The sequence below is a fragment of the Acanthochromis polyacanthus genome, chromosome 13 (assembly GCF_021347895.1).
Source record: "Acanthochromis polyacanthus isolate Apoly-LR-REF ecotype Palm Island chromosome 13, KAUST_Apoly_ChrSc, whole genome shotgun sequence".
NCBI classification, from domain to species: Eukaryota; Metazoa; Chordata; class Actinopteri; family Pomacentridae; genus Acanthochromis; species Acanthochromis polyacanthus.
In genome coordinates, this window is record NC_067125.1 from 28,325,402 (window position 1) to 28,341,169 (window position 15,768).

At 41.3% G+C, this 15,768-nt stretch overlaps 2 protein-coding genes across 5 annotated transcripts in view; both read right to left on the reverse strand.

The window, feature by feature from the left end:
* Window positions 1–2,416: 2,416 nt before the first annotated feature.
* mlnr (motilin receptor) lies at window positions 2,417–8,399 on the reverse strand. Its single transcript, XM_022189098.2, has 2 exons — window positions 7,582–8,399; window positions 2,417–4,281 (listed from the first exon to the last, which is right to left on the reverse strand). Exons 1-2 carry the CDS (start codon window positions 8,390–8,392, stop codon window positions 3,974–3,976), a joined length of 1,119 nt encoding a protein of 372 aa, XP_022044790.1. The 5' UTR covers window positions 8,393–8,399; the 3' UTR covers window positions 2,417–3,973.
* A 3,332-nt stretch (window positions 8,400–11,731) lies between these two features.
* Window positions 11,732–15,768, reverse strand: part of fndc3a (fibronectin type III domain containing 3A) — a 53,409-nt gene continuing 49,372 nt past the window's right edge. For all 4 annotated transcript variants that reach the window (XM_022189099.2, XM_022189100.2, XM_022189101.2 and 1 more), the window contains one exon: window positions 11,732–14,269. In XM_022189099.2, the coding sequence (XP_022044791.2) occupies window positions 13,946–14,269 (324 nt within the window). In that variant the 3' untranslated portion in view covers window positions 11,732–13,945. The remainder of the gene's footprint in view (window positions 14,270–15,768) is intronic.

Genomic DNA, 15,768 nt, shown 5'->3' on the forward strand with positions numbered 1-15,768 from the left:
AGACATCATTTAAATTGTTAGCATTTGGTTTGAACTGTGTGCAGATGTAGCTTCACTCCAACTTACAAGTACCTCATAATGTGCAACAACATTGGCAGAATTTCCTCTCACCATAACACATTTCTCATTCTGTTTGTTCCCCTCCCAGTGCACTGAATCTTGCATGTTCTCTTCTCTGCTTCTCCTCTGATGCAAGTCCAGCAGGATACTCACAGCTGGCAAGCATGTAAACTACCTCATAGCTGAGTTCCAGTCAGTTTTTCTCATTTCTAAGTTCTGGGAGTGACTCTGCTGTCCTGCCTGAGGCCTGGAGGAAGGAGAGTCACTCATTTAAGTTTGTGGTGTGGAAATGCAGCAAACCGTCTGATGGACCGGCTCCTAACTGACCAATAACACGCCACAGAGCTGCAGGAGAAGCAGACTCTTCTGTTGCTATATTGACCACACAAAATTCCTTACATTATCTTAAAGCCACAATCATGGTGGACAAGTAATAACCTCAGCGCTCAATCTGTGCACATGAAAAATGTGCTTTGATCATCATTGGAGGCAGAAATGTCCTATCAGGAGCACAGAAGTCAGTCAAAAGCAACATGTGATTTGGTTTAACATGTTGAAAATGGACAAATGTGGAGATTTCAGAGCTGACCGAATGTTAAACACTTTGTGTGAACGCTTTCACAGATACCAAGTAGATATAAATTGTCCTACAAATTGCAGGAAACTGCTGATTTGGAGCAGGGAAGAGGCTATTGACTCTTCTGTGTGGCTCATTAAACAACGGAAGCTGTGTACTGGATGCCTGACAAGACCAAGTGATTAGTGATTTATAAATGAAGCTTATTATCGTTATCACTGCCATTAAAAAGCGCTGTGGGAGCGCCTGTGTTTGTGTTTGCTGTCGTACTGTCACCCAGCTGTGACAACAAGTGTGCTCTGGCATCCTCCTCGCTGGCAGACAAACTGCGAATGAGTGAATTACACAAATCATTTCAGGCTTTGGCACAAGACAAATTAACTTCCCAATTCTGTAGGTGGTCACCAGATTCCCCAGGCTCTCCATTATAGCAGCTGTCAGAGGGAACAAGTTGCAGTTCCAGATGAGCGAGCTCCCAGTCAGCTTTGGGGTGGGGAGATCTTGCAGTTTGGGGAAGAGATGGCACCAGAGGCCTCAAGGAGAGCAGCTTGACTACAAAGGAAAGCAGCAGGAAAGACAGTGAACCTTTGCAGGTGTTGTAGATAGAGGCGTCCTGCACAAACTTCGCCTGAATAACCTTCATTTCAGCCCAGCTTCCTGTTGCACTGCAGTGGACGCAGGGAACCAAGCAGGAAGCAAATATGTGGTGCTGATAATAAGTGGAAATGGCCTGAAAGGGGAAGCTGATCAAGATTTCTGAGAGGGAAAGGAGAAAAGCAAAAGCTTTCATCAGCAAGGAGTGTTTGTGTAGTTTTAAAAGCAGTGTTTGACCAATCCGAATCATTGGGAATTAGTGTAATTTGTGTGCACATGTGCTGTCTCTCTGGGCTGTAGTAGACTTTGGCTCTCCCTTTTGGTGGAAAGGACCATTACACTTAAATGATGAATCGGAAAATTCAGTCCCCAGAGGAGATAAACTTGAACAGCAGTAAGTTTAATGTAGATTAATGCAAAACAAGAACGTACTCAAAGCAGTTTCTGATACTTCAATAGAAGCCATAAACAAGCATGTGTGGTTTAATAGCAAATGAAACGAAGCTGCTGCACTTTTTTGATGATATAAAAACAGTAGACAGTGTTAAAACAGGTAGATGCAGCCATTTAGCACTTAATTTGCAAATTGGTTTAAATACACTTATGCATGAACTCTAAATGCATATATTTTACATCTTAATTACATAAAATAAGGCCATGAAGTGGATTTAAAGACACCTTCCAGCTAAAATTATTTTTTTGTGGCTTTTTATCCAAGACGTGTTGTTTTTTCATCTGCTTGAAGATACAAGATGAGAAAAATAAGCAATGAACACCATGGCAAAGTAACTGATGTGTACCGATGATGCCTGTAGGATTCTTCTTCAAATTTGGTTTCCAGTTTGATATGTATGGCTGAAGTACTCTAGTATGACACCTTGCCATTGTGTAGTTTAGAGCAGTTTTATAGTGTTTGAGCTTATAGGTGAGCTTGTGTGCTCGAGTTGCAGTGAGTTGGGAGTGAGCTACATTTAGGCCCTTTTAAGGCAGAAAAAAACTTTTTCATGGGGAAAAAAAACATCATAATATGTAACTTTGACATACATAGATGAGTTTGGGGGCTTTAATCAATGCCTGAGAGGTAATGATAATATTTTAGTAACTGATTACTTGTCAGTTGTATTTTTGCTGCAGTGTTTGAGTTTACATGAATCTCTTAGGAAATGTCACCACATTTAAGCAATCTTAACAATTCTCATAGAACAGTGTGTGCAGTATGTTCAAAGATTGCTGCTAAAATAGAGTCAAAGCAAGCAAAGTGTACATTTCCGAATGATTGGAGGTGGTGTAAAGAAAGCCTCAGAGAGGTGTTGACAGCTCTGGATAAACCGCTCGCAGCCGCTGTCTTCATTATCAGTAAAGAAAATAAGCAACGGAGGAGTCGTGCTGCTTGTTGATCTTTCCCCAGGTGATGGCAGGACAGTCTGTGGGATAGAAGCTTTCGTCGGCTGCTTGGGCTCCTAAAGAGACGAATGACTCGGTGAAAAAAAGTGTCATGAGGATGAGTCAGCCCAGAGCGACCATGTCTCTTTGTATTTGTGCAAACCAAGGCCCGATGATTCATGGGCAAAAGCACGACAGTTCCTTTTAAAGAACACCTTGTAAGGCAGACAGAACCTGGACAAAGTGGTTTATTTTTGTGATTAGACATTGTTCAGGTTAAAAATACATGACTTTGACATTACTTTTTGTTTCTTTTGCTGGAGCACATGAAGTACAAAAGTGTACAATTTCTAACTCGAAACCCAACATCAACGAACAATTGTACAACGGGTCAAGATTATGCAAGTGGAAGCAATAAAGGCAATAAGCTCTGCTACTGCTGACAACCTAATATCTTTCTCTCCCCTTTGAAATGCACTTAGAGCAGCCATTACTTTGAATATGGTGATGCAGGGACGTCAGCTGCCAGCGTAAATCTAACTCAGGGCCCATTTAATATAATAGCCATGTCAGATTACATGTGATGAGCGGCACGTACACAGGCCCAAAACCTCCGGGCTCAGGTGGCCTCAGTATCACACACACAGACAACAACGGCTCCATTTTCATACTAATCTGCTTTTATCAGGTGCATGGTCCATCTATTCACTCAAACACACACTGGGATACCCAATTTCAGATCTGCACAACTAATGGCCCACCGCTAATAGGTTTACTTGTTTTGTTCTTCTTGATTTATGAGCGCGAGCAAACATTATGATAACAACTGTTCACCATACACCGAACAAATCCAATCTCACTGCGGCCGACTACAATTAAAAATTACAAATGAACTGCCGTTTCGCATGAAGCAAACATCATCCGTCATGAGCAAAGAGGAGAGACTCGGATTGATGATAATTGTGAAGTGAAACGGTGGATGTGTTCGGTTAACTCTGACAACAAGCCGGAAAAAACACGCAGCAGTGCACAACGTGGAGGTAAATACTTCTATGTAACACCGAGACAAGGAAAGCTGTAAATGCAATCCACTGAATGGTAAAAACTATAATCTGACATGACAGACAATCATCATCATGTCTTTGCGAACAGAACGACACTGAGAAGCAATAATAATTTTGCATTGGAGTGCGGTGGACCACTCAGCCCTGTTTTCCCCCTCAAAGCATCTCTGCTCTACACATCCTTTTCTCTTTAGCTCCTGATCTCAACCCTTGAACTTTGAGGAAACCCGAACCCTCTCCCCTGGTGGTGAAGTCAGACAAGCTTTTAAGTGCTCATTAGACTTTCCCGGGCCTCTCAGACCCCGGTCAGACTTTCATTCAGTGTGGAGATCTGATCGATCACGGAGAGCTGTCTCTGGCCGCGGTGGGCTTGTCTGGGCCGCTGGTGCAGCAGGAAGAGGCGTTTGGCGGCGGCTCTGTACTTCCGAGACATGAGGTTGTAGACGACGGGGTTGATGGAGGCGCTGAGGTAGCAGAGCATCATGGAGGCCATGTTGAATTTCTGGCTCAGCATGGCCTCCTCGTAGTCGTCCACCTGGGCGAAGAGGTTCCTGCCGATGTGGTAGGGCAACCAGCAGATGATGAAGGCCAGCACCACCACCACTGAGAGAGGAAGGAAGAGATCATAACACGAATTAGATGGAGATAAGATACTTTTCTCATATCTGCATGAATAAAACTGCAGTCAGCAATCATTTAGCAAATAGTTGGACTGACCGGATGGATACTGCGGGAATAAGCCTGCCAATAGCTCAACATTTCACATGACTTTCTCCCGAAATCTTTGTATTAACGTTTATAAAATCCCCATTGCAACAGGAAGCCACAACAGCAACCATGAGGCAGCTGTTGTTGCTTCACAACTTTTTTGCTGTGAATTTATACATTTTTAATGTCAGTGTTCGCCTTCCTGAATGCAAATGTTCCACCAAAGCAATTATTTTTTCACTATTCTGACTGAATACCGTCACCGTTGTTTAGGTTTGTCCTCACCCAAGACAACTGTGACTGGTTTAAAGTAATGCAAACACACTAAAGCTTTCTTCTCTCATATAGCAGGATGTTGAGAGGCAGTCAGACCATTCTACACAGCGCTACAGAATGGTCTAGCTATCTGAGACTACAAAGAGAAATGAAAACCATTGGAAATAGCTTGCTTGACTCTGTCCAAAGAGAACAAAAGCTTCAAATTAGCACAGTATTTTGCTAATCTGTCCAACAACTAAAGTGCAAGAATGAGCTGTTTTCCTCTGCAGGAACTTGTGAGCCGTGGTTTCTACTCCAGAAATTGTCCCTGTGGATCCTCTTTCTAGCCTGTTTTCCAATTTTACCTCCTCTAGGGTCCTTGACATAAATTGGTTGAACCCGGAGAAGACAAATGCTGATTGGTCAAACTGTCATTGGTACCCATATATCTGGTTTTACATCCAGGAACTACTGTTTGTTGTAGTTTTGCAGCACTGGGAGTTAAAGTCACAGTCAAAGGTGTTGGATTCTTTATTGCAATGGAAACAGAAATGCTGCATGTTAAAAAGTATTTCCTCTCAATTTTCAAGCCTCGTCATGCCCATTGTGGAAATTTTTGTAATTTTTGCTTGTTTTGTCTTCGTAGCTCGACGGTTTTTATATTTTTCTTTTGCACACATTGAACAAAGAAGGTATACATCAATCGGTGCTGGTACGTTGCTAATTTTGGACACAGTCATTTCCCTGTTTCCAGTCATTGCACTCAGATAAGCAAACACGACTATTGGTGGTAGCTTATATTTACCATTCAGCTATGACAGCTACCTCCAGTTTAAAAAAATCTGTAGTGGAGTTAATTCTATTAGTTTTTCAGATAAGTATCTCTGTTTATTTGCTTCTGCCCCAATTACACAAGAAATAGACCAGTACTGGCAGAAAAACATATTGTATTTTGAGTGAACAGATCTCTTCAGTATCTGTGATTGAATAAGCAACACTTAAATATAAGGTTATAAAAGAAATAAAAACAACTAATGCTAAAATTAATGAAAGTCTCATAACACTCTAATCCACTTCAGTGGGACTGTGGGGGCATAGTTTGAGCAGATCTGATGGAAAGCAACATCTATCTAGCAGTAACTAGTTTTATTACTGTTGAATTCAGATTGGTGCACATTACACCCCCCCCCCCACACACACACACACACACACACACACACACACACACACACACACACAAAGAAATCTAGTCTAGCTTTGAAAGATGACACTGTGTTCCTGTCAGGTTTGTCTACAATTAGCAGGTAATTTAGGAAAATTGGTTTTCAGGATCTTTAAGTATCCTGTGATCTATGGGGCTTTGGTCACCCTTGACACTTATTAATGACCAGCAACAATGACAGCAACATCAAAAGAACGCCTCCTTAACCTCAGCCACAGCCACACACACTCATGTGCACAACAATCTTTTATTCCCTGAGGTGACTAGAACTTGTAATTGGCTCCAACAACAAAGTCACATGTTCCCAATGCAGGCAAGTAAGCAGCCAATTAGAGCATACAGTATATGCAGCAGAAAAGTCCACCCAGGAGGAAACACGCCACAAATCCGACAAAACAACACACAACCAGAAATCTCTGCTCCTGGTTGAGGTAATCACTGAGTCACTGGTATTGATCAAGAAGCCCCTGCAGATAAAATTATCATCCATTTGTAATGTGGGCAGTAATTTCTGTGGGGATAATAAATGTCACTTCAATAAATAACAGAGCGGTACATCTGGCCTGGATAAGACTAATTACTGGAGAACTATCGATAACGGTTATCAGTTAAATGAAGACCTATGTTGTGGATTCACAGGAGGAGCAGATGCTGTGGCGAGAATTGATCAAATTGGAAACAGTGGCCATCGAGGGACCCCTGATATGTTTTGACACCAGCAGATTAAAAAGATGCCCAGGATTGCAGCAGCGTGTAAATTTCCATTGTGGCAGATTTATGTCGGCCTCTGATGACAATCCAATTTGGGATTCGACAAATGTGGACACAAATGGCAGCAAGTTTGACAACAGGAGCTCTGTGCAGTCTGTGCTCAGATAATGAACGGCATTAATATCCTAATGGATGCATCATGATTAAACATTTGGCTAATACACACCGGCCTGGCTGTGGGCTTTTACTGTAAAACAGGGACTCCTGCACAATTTACCAGAGCTGCAAATTAAGCCAATCATCATGTGCAGTGGAAGGACATGATTAGCTTCAGACAAAACAGAATAATTAACCGGTTGATATCAACAACAGCACACATGGCACCAGCTTTCTCTTCATCAGAGTTGAAGGATAGAGAGGAAAACAATGTCCCGTGTGCGCACTGGAAAACAGATGGATAACAGGAGCAGGTAAAACTCCTGGAATATAAATCAGTTCTCTAAAAATATGTGAAAACTGTTCAATAATGGCAGCAAAAGCCGGTGCAGAAAACCCAACGCGTCAAGCTGTTTTTCTTCTTTTTGCCCGAGCAGCAATGAAAGGCAAACTGACTGAGTAAACAGATAGATGTCTGGTTAAAGCTTTTTCCCTACAAAGAGAGTTTGAAATGTTGTCAGTCCTGAATCCGAACTGTCTGCTGTTTTAGTGTGTGGGAATAACAAGCAGACAAGGCAGGATTATAGGGTGTAACCGTGGATAATGTGAAATGTTGCTGCATTTTGTGCATAATTGATGGAGATTATTATTTACAAGCGTGTTTGCATTTAGGAAATGGGAAACTTTGAGTCACGGTGTTAAAATGAATCTGTTTAGCTCTGCAGACCTTTCCAATGTGCAGAGAAAAGTGTTGCACTTTTTCCAATTTTGACCGCATTCAACTGGATTGCTGCTGGATTTTAGACATAAATCTGCCAGAAGAGATTACAAAAACAAACCCTACTTACCTAGAATCTTGACAGTTTGCCTGTGTGACCTTTCTCGGGCCATTGCACAGGGGCCCTGCAGGTCATTTTTGCTTTTCCACAACTTGCACCCGATGGAGCCATAGAGGAAGATGAGGCAGAGCATCGGACAGAAGAAGTAGGTGGTGGACACCCAGATCATGATGTGCAGCTGCCCGGAGCTGATGGCGTAGCTGGTGTGCTTGCACTGCCCTGTGTTGAAGTCCGGGTGGGTGTCATTGTCGTATTCCACCCCTATCAGGAAGAGCGTGGGAGCCGCAGAAGCCAAGGCGAACCCCCACAGGGCTAAAATGATGTACTGGACCCTGCGTCTGGTCAACACCACCTTGCTGCGGAGGGGGAAGCTGATGGCCACGTAGCGCTCGATGCTCAGAGCCGTGATGTGGAGGATGGTGGCCGAGGTGCAGCCCTCGAAGATGTAGTGATAGAAGCGGCACACAGCCTCCCCGAACAGCCAGGGCACGTACTTCCACAGGCGGTACAGGTCGAAGGGCAGGCACAGGAAGATGATGAGGTCCGACACCGCCATGCTGGACAGGTACAGGTTGGTGGTGGTCTTCATGTCCTTGAAGTGCTGGATGATGAGGATGGTCATGGTGTTGCCCGTCACCCCGACGATGAAGATGAGGATGTAGATGACGGTGACGGGGATGAGGGTGGAGGTGGGGAACAGGGAGCCCTCATAGTGGTGGTCGTCGGCGCTCTGGTCCATGGCCTCTGCTGCTCCACCAGCATGAAGGTCCACCTGGGGTCTGGTCCAGGGCATGTCAGTGTCACTGAGTGCTGGCACCATAGAGTAGGAAATCTGGCCTCAGTGAGCAGATGCGGAGAGATAATCACATAATCAATGACCAAATTTGTGTTTTTTGCAGGTTTTTTCTCTTTAATTACAGTTGATGTAGACTTAGAAATACTGCATAGATGTTGAGGAGACATTCTGATGTATTTCTCTGAATTTGGAACCACCAGTGTTCCTTAATTTGTGCAAATTTTGAACAAGTGCAACTCTTATCTGCACTGAGGACAGAATTCACAAGTTGTTGCAAAAGGATACAAAGACAGATTGATTTTAATTAGTTCTTGAAGGAACAACCTAAACTCTGCTCAGATAAATGCACAGTTTACTCTTACGCAACTCAAGTGTCTGCTGAAGAAATTATCAGAAACCGTGATGTCTTGAAGACATGTTTTCTGTAATATAAAGTACTTTAGCAAAAAGGGATAAGCCATGCAAACTCACGGCTCTAATCCTGTGAACTTCAACCGTAAAGGCAGAAAGCTGGTGCAAAAAGAAATCTTTGCTGGCGACTTTACCTTGAAAAATTGAGCTGCCTCTTTCAACCTTTTAACTTTTTCTCGGCGCCTGTCGAGTCTGCTGGAGAGCAGCCACAGCGGGAGAATCACATGAAGTGGAAGAGCCTGTCCTGATGCTCAATAACCAGTGGAGATGTGGCGAGAGGCGAGGAAAGGGAGCACCTCCTACACAGCACCCTGAGGAGTCAGCGAGCAACAGGGAGGTTGTCTGCTCTGTGTGCCTCAGTAATCTTCCTAATCAAATGATGACAGGACGGATGACGGTAAAAGGCAAAGATGGGAGAAGGAGGATTTAAGGGAACCCCCCCTCCTCTGACACTGCAGCTCCAAATAAACACATACTATGAAAACATATAGGAAGGGCTGTGCATTCACTGATTAATGCGTCAATTAGTGAAATCCCAGTGTGTTTGCTGAGCTGTCTGGGTGTAAAATGAGAAATTAATTACCCGCCAACCCCGTGTCTCTCCCTCTGCATTTATCACTCATTTCTTCATTTTCACTCTTATGTTACCTATCAGCGTTATTATAGCAAACTTGACTTTAACAAAGCCAGCTAAAGAGGAAGGAGTTTTCAAGAATTCACATGAAGTTTGATCAGGACTCAGGAGGAGGCCTAAAATGTTCCTGAAGTCACAGTTTATCTTGGGTAACTCTTCCACCTGGTTGAGGTTTTTAGTGTTAGAACATGAGCTGTGATTTAGTGTGACCTTCAGCCAGTTACTCCACAGTGTCCTTGATTTCACATCCCACTAATCCTTTCAGTTTGATTTAAAGTTCTCGGGTCAGACACAGTGCAGTGCAGAGTCTAAACTAAACTCTCCTTATTTTATTTTATTTCTAAGAATAACACCCCTCACCTAGTTTCAGTTCCTTATCTCCAGCTTTTCCCATTTCGAGGCAGCATTATTTGGTCTGCTGGTGTCTTCTGTCGGTTCACATCCATTAAAAGCTAAATGACCCGCTGACATCAGGGTGTATTTGTGTGTTGACTCGGAGCTGAGATGAAGCACTCGGACCTGAGAAGGGTCAGCAGGAAGGTCCCTCCGCCGTCCGACTGGGAGAGCTCGTTTGTCTGTTTTTTGTTGAGGGTTTCCAGTCCTTCTCTCAACAAGAGCCAGTGTTGTTCACAATGACTAAGAAGAGCAAAGCCACTTTCACCCTCATTAATCACGCTGCGTTTGCTTTACACCACTTAGGTGTGCTTGTGGAGAGAACAGGAAGTCCTACATCTTATTTAACAGAGTTTCATGTGCACACACAGCAAGAGGAAATATTTCTATAATAATATTATACTTGGACACTTTTCTTGTCTTGAGAAATAGAATTTTAAAAAATGAGCAATGACATGGATTGAGTTATCAAACAGAATGTGCAGACAGGTGTATGTAAGTCTTACTCATGGATATTTTGACTGGACAAACAGCTGTCAGAGATGACTCAGCTCCACTGATTCAGCTGTGAAACTTCAGTTTTTGAACCTTTGGTATTTTAATGCCAGTTTAGTGGAAACTTGGTGTGACCAACTGTCATTTTTAAATCCAAAATAAAGGTACTCCAGCAGGGAAGATTTACTTAAAATAAAAAGCAGGAGACAAAGGGACACAACTTTTTTTGCAATTAAAATGATGACAGCATTTGCAAATGATAAGGCTATGCAATAATGTTGGTAATTGGTGCTTTATCGTTAGTTCTTTTAGATTCCCTTTAGCTCGTGTTTTTTAGTAACATACCAGAAGCAATGAGAGTCTTTTTGATTACTCTCAGTTTCATAGGTATGTAATGTGGAATTTATATGATTCATACAGGGAAAAGGATATGCATTGTATTTCAACACCCTCTTTTTTTGTTTTACAATTAAAATATAGTAAATATCGGTTAGAGTTGTCTGTGAAGAGGTTTTGGTAACTGTGCTTTTAGAACATACATAGGTTCCAGTTCCTTCACATTTCTTTCATCAAGATTCTGTTTCTTTTTACCTTAGACAGTGCGAGTGTTCAGTCATAAGAGAAATTCCACTTTGTAGAAAGAGAGACGTTGCACTAAAGTAGTCTTTCATCCTTTGTGGTTACATTTTTGCAGCTACTAATTCTGATTTTTAACTTTAGAAGAGAGTTTTTGGGTTTTGTGACAGATTTTTAAAAGACTCTGAACAAGGCCTGTGCCTTTACATGGTGATTAAATTAAGCATTTTTAACAGAAATTCATATTTTACACATAAAAGTGATCAAATAACGGCTTAAATTTTAAATAACTGAACTTTTTGGAGACAAAACATTCCGGTTTTAATTTTATATAGCTCAACTGTTAGTAAGCAGTTCTCTATAGAAGTTATTTTTTTAAATTATTACATTGCAAACGACACTGAAATAATGACATTTTGAAGTCAATGTATGAACCTTAAATTATTAATCGGACTTTAGGGTCCTTCATATTACTTCTTTAGAGTTTAATTCACATCATAAAATTTTACAACCTACCATGAAATGTAATGGTAGCTTATGCCTTTGGCGGTCTTTTACTGTTTAACTATTATACTATGATTTACTTGTCCTCAAAAGCTTTGGATGAAGCTTGAGTTTGCCGCCGTTTTGTTCCCGATCATTTCAATCTCGGGTCAAATCTCTTTAACTGGTGTGATTTAGCAACTCAGACCAGCAAATCTATGCATATCTGCAGCTAAACATACCAAACATATTCATATAAAATGGACAAACAGGTGATTTTGCAGCTGTATTTTCACCAAAGAGCACTTTTAGAAACATCCGTCACGATTTAAGTGATGATAGACAAACATATGCCCAAACTTCAAACATGATGAAGAATTATAAATCTTTTATTGTGCATGGATCCTTTGTAGATATCATGGCTATACAGATACACTTTAGATACATATCTATGATTATACATTTTCCCATAACGAACATTGTAAAGTGATATGTCTGGTAGTATGTATAGTATAACAAATTTTCATTTTGGAATGTACGGTGTATGAGGTAACTGCAAACATTAAAATTACATAAAAATGGTCTCTATTTTGTGCATATTTTACTCATTTTTGTAGCATTTTGTTAATCTCTCCAGCCAAAGGTGGTAAGCCCAGGGTGAAGAGGTGTTAAAATGGCACACGTTGCAATCGCTATCAAAAATAGGAATTTGAATTCTTTAAATGACAAAGAGAAGACATTTGCAGAATGTCTGAAGGACCAATTCATGTAATTATCCAGGACGTTTTGCAAGGTACCTGTATTTCATTTTTACAGTTTGCAACAGCAGTTATCTGCCCAAAAACCAAACAACACTAGACCCTACAGCCAGATCGCCACTGACAGCACAGTGTTCGCAATCCGTTACAAATACTTAACACACAGAGAAAAGGCAAATTTAGATTCACAGGAAGTACATGATAACACATTTTGTATCCGCCGTTTACGTTCCATGATTCATGACTACTCAGGATTTATTATCTTCTGTGGAGAGTATTAACTTATATTACTTCAATATTATAAAAAAATATACTTCACACATGTATGACCTGACAAAAGAAACCAAAATAAATCTTAATACACAGAACTACTTTCCATTTCTCTCACGGTTACGTATGCTCACTAACATCAAATGAATGTTGCAAAAGTAAAAGGAAATAAAACACATTTTAGTGTTTTCTAACACTAAAAGAAAAAAAAAACAACAACATCAAAACTTAAGAGAAATGAAGAAAAAAATTCTCCCGAGATTTTTTCCTCTCCAATTAAGGCCTCTGAAACAACTGGTACATAACTTTTTTCCTCTTGTATTTTTTTTATTTTTTATTTATTTCTGCTGATAGATTAGCTGTTTCAGTGACACATTATGTGATACTACAACTTTTAAAACACCCAAAACACAAGTAGGGCTTGCACAATCTCAAAGTGTGTTCTATAAAATGCATCACAAGACCAAGACGCGGTCAGTCAAGGTTTTCTTTCACGAAGGTGCAAAAAAATCAATTACCGAAGGAGGGGCGGGGAGGGGGAAACAAAATAAAACTAAACATACAAGAAAGCATACATTTTTTTGTGCTGAACAACAATATTTCAGAGTAAAGCAGCTGCATGATTGTAAAAACAAGCTACAGTATAACTATATGATAGTAAAAATAATTAGAATTCACTGTTAGTTTGGTTTTTGTTTGTTTTCTAACTTTATACTGAGCTTTTTTCTTTTTTTTCCTCAAACTTACAGATCCTCGTGTCTTCGCTGTACAAAAATATACTAACATTTCTCCAGTCATTTTTGCATCCTTAAACATTCTGAACATCAAAAAAAGGTTGGAAAGTGCTAAATGAACGCTCTATACTGTGAACAAGATCTTTCGTTTCGGATTCTTCGCGAGATTCCTCAAACTCCAGCAACTTTGGGGTGCGGGGAGGGGGGGTGGGGGAGTTAAGTCCCTTCATGTGGCCCTGAAGCCCGAACTACATACAGTATACACATCTGGACACACACCTCACTGTGCAAACACTGGCCCAACCAGGTCCCAGGATCAAATAGCACACAGGCTACTGACACACCTACATACTATTTTTGGAACACACCTATCAAAAACAGCTTCATACTGGACACGTAAATGGAAATATAAATAATGACTATTTCTATACATTTTATATATGCACCTCTTGCTCCCCCAACCCTCTCCCCTACATAAACCTATGCTTTCTGGGTTCCTTCTGCACAGGAAACTAATCGTGTTGGATTAGAGATCAGAACCGAACGACAGATATCACAAACTCGGGGCGGGTTTGACAAAAGCCGGGAGAGTCGGGAAGGTATCACAGGTGCCAAATGAGACGTTAAATCTCTCGATTTATATCTGCCGTTCAGCTCTCCTTCACCAGCTCATCCTCCCGCTACACCCCCAATTCGACTAACGCAATTACTCTGTTGAAATCGGAGAACATTAAGTACAAAACGAAGGATACAAAACAACAGAGAGGGGGGGTGGGGTGGGAATAAAGCTATAACCCTGAAGCTGGGTGGCGTCGAAAACTGCTCATTTAATGACAAAGTACTGGATGACGAAAGCGATGAGGATGGCGATGACGGCGAAAACCATGAGGAGGAGGAAAGCGCACTGCTCGTCCGTCAGGCTCTGTCGGGCTCGGTTGGACTCGGTGCCGGTCCTGGACCCCGAGCCGGCAGCGCTGCCGCTCAGCGCCACGTCGTTCCGCTGCGGGGAGAGGGTCACCGTGGGGCTGTAGGGACCGCTCAGCTCCGGGGCGTCCTGGCACTGCCGGATAGCACAGACTCGGAAACGGTAGTCGCTGCTGGACTGCAGGTTCTGGACGTGGAAGGATGTGGCAGCGCCTTTGTAGGCCTGTGAACAGGAGGGGCAATGTGTGATTAAAACTGAATGTAAGACAAGGAGCAGAGTGAAAAATCAGATTTGGACATGCTTTTTGCTGTGCTCCTTGGTGCTGTGTATTCGCGTGTTGGTTGGTTGTGTGTTTTTTTTTTACTCGTTTGTCACTCTACAATCAACAGGGAGCTTAAAAGCCAAGTCACCCCGATCATCGTTGCCAGATCAGCAGCCAGTGAGCTGTGCGGTGCTTATCAACCGTTTCATCATTTTAGTTAAGAAGCTCGCTTTAATTTGAATTTAGTGCTGATTTAATTTGTAAATAAATGGCTTTTGGTGCTATAACCAGGTGGTGCATGGGGATGTTGCATGTGGACAAAATGCACAAATTATTTTTTTTTTTTTCCAATCTTAACCCACAGAGGCCCAAAAACTTGCTGGTTTTCTTGAAGGGTAGAATTTGTTATGAATTGACAAAATGACTGCATTTATCATAGTAAGAAACGCCAACTAAAGGAAAAGAAAAAGAAGTCATTGAATTTCCAACTGTCCTTAAACTAATTGTGCATTTTTGAGGAATAAAATAAATCTCAAAAAGGCTTCAAGTTAGGACATTTTATCAAAATTCCTGTTGAAACCCCCCCCCCCCCCCCCCCCCCCAATTTGCTACAATGAAGTTCTGTGTGTAAAAAAAAAAAAAAAAAAATCTGTCATGTGACCAAAAAAAACTGCAGTGAATGTTTACACAGACATGATTGGACAAAAGCCCCAAAACAAACTGAAAATGTAAGTAGTAAAATATCCACAGTATGCCGTATGGAGTTACTATCTTTTCCAGTGTTGGCAACATCTGTGGACACTTGAAAAAATGTGCTCAAAATATTCTGATGCTGATTCCAGGTTTTGAAAAATTTTCTTAAATGAATTAGAAAGTAATATGTTTTTATCTAATTTTTTTTTGGTTTACAGTTGATGGTATTAGGACTTGGTTAGACTGCACAAAACTCTGAGTACCCTCTATTTTGTCCCGTCTCCACAAAGGTGCAGGACTTTATATTGTATTGAGTCCATAGTGAGGAAAAATGAGAGTAAATTTTAATGTAGCTTATCATAAGAACTCGGGAAACACCAGAAAACTATTGAGAAAACTTAACAGAAACTACTGAGTTTATGCTGGACCAACTGGATAAAGTTGCCTTTCAGCTGTTTCAACTGTTAAGCATATCAGAAAAAAAACTACACAGACAAAATTCTCTCTCAGTTTTCACTATTTTTCATTTAGCAGACTATTTTCTGACTTTATTTGTCGGAGTTGTGTTGTTTGTTGCCTTGGAAGAAGTGGGAAGCCATCTGCCTTCGCTGTCTGCCCAGCTGACACACCCACTGGTTTCTACTGAGCCTTGTGAACTTGATCTGTTTGGTTGCTTGAGTGACAATTTTTTGATTCTCTTCACTGAGCAAACTAACAGTTCATTCAAAGAGTGAAAGTGAGCCTTAAACTGAATTAAACTCAGCTT

What these genes read in the sequence shown, in the direction of transcription:
- mlnr (XM_022189098.2), bottom strand. Translation starts at nt 8,392, where the DNA reads ATGGTGCCAGCACTCAGTGACACTGACATGCCCTGGACCAGACCCCAG. An exon ending in GCAAACTGTCAAGATTCTAG is followed by an intron (nt 4,282 to 7,581) that starts GTAAGTAGGGTT and finishes TTCCTCTCTCAG; the next exon opens with TGGTGGTGGTGCTGGCCTTC.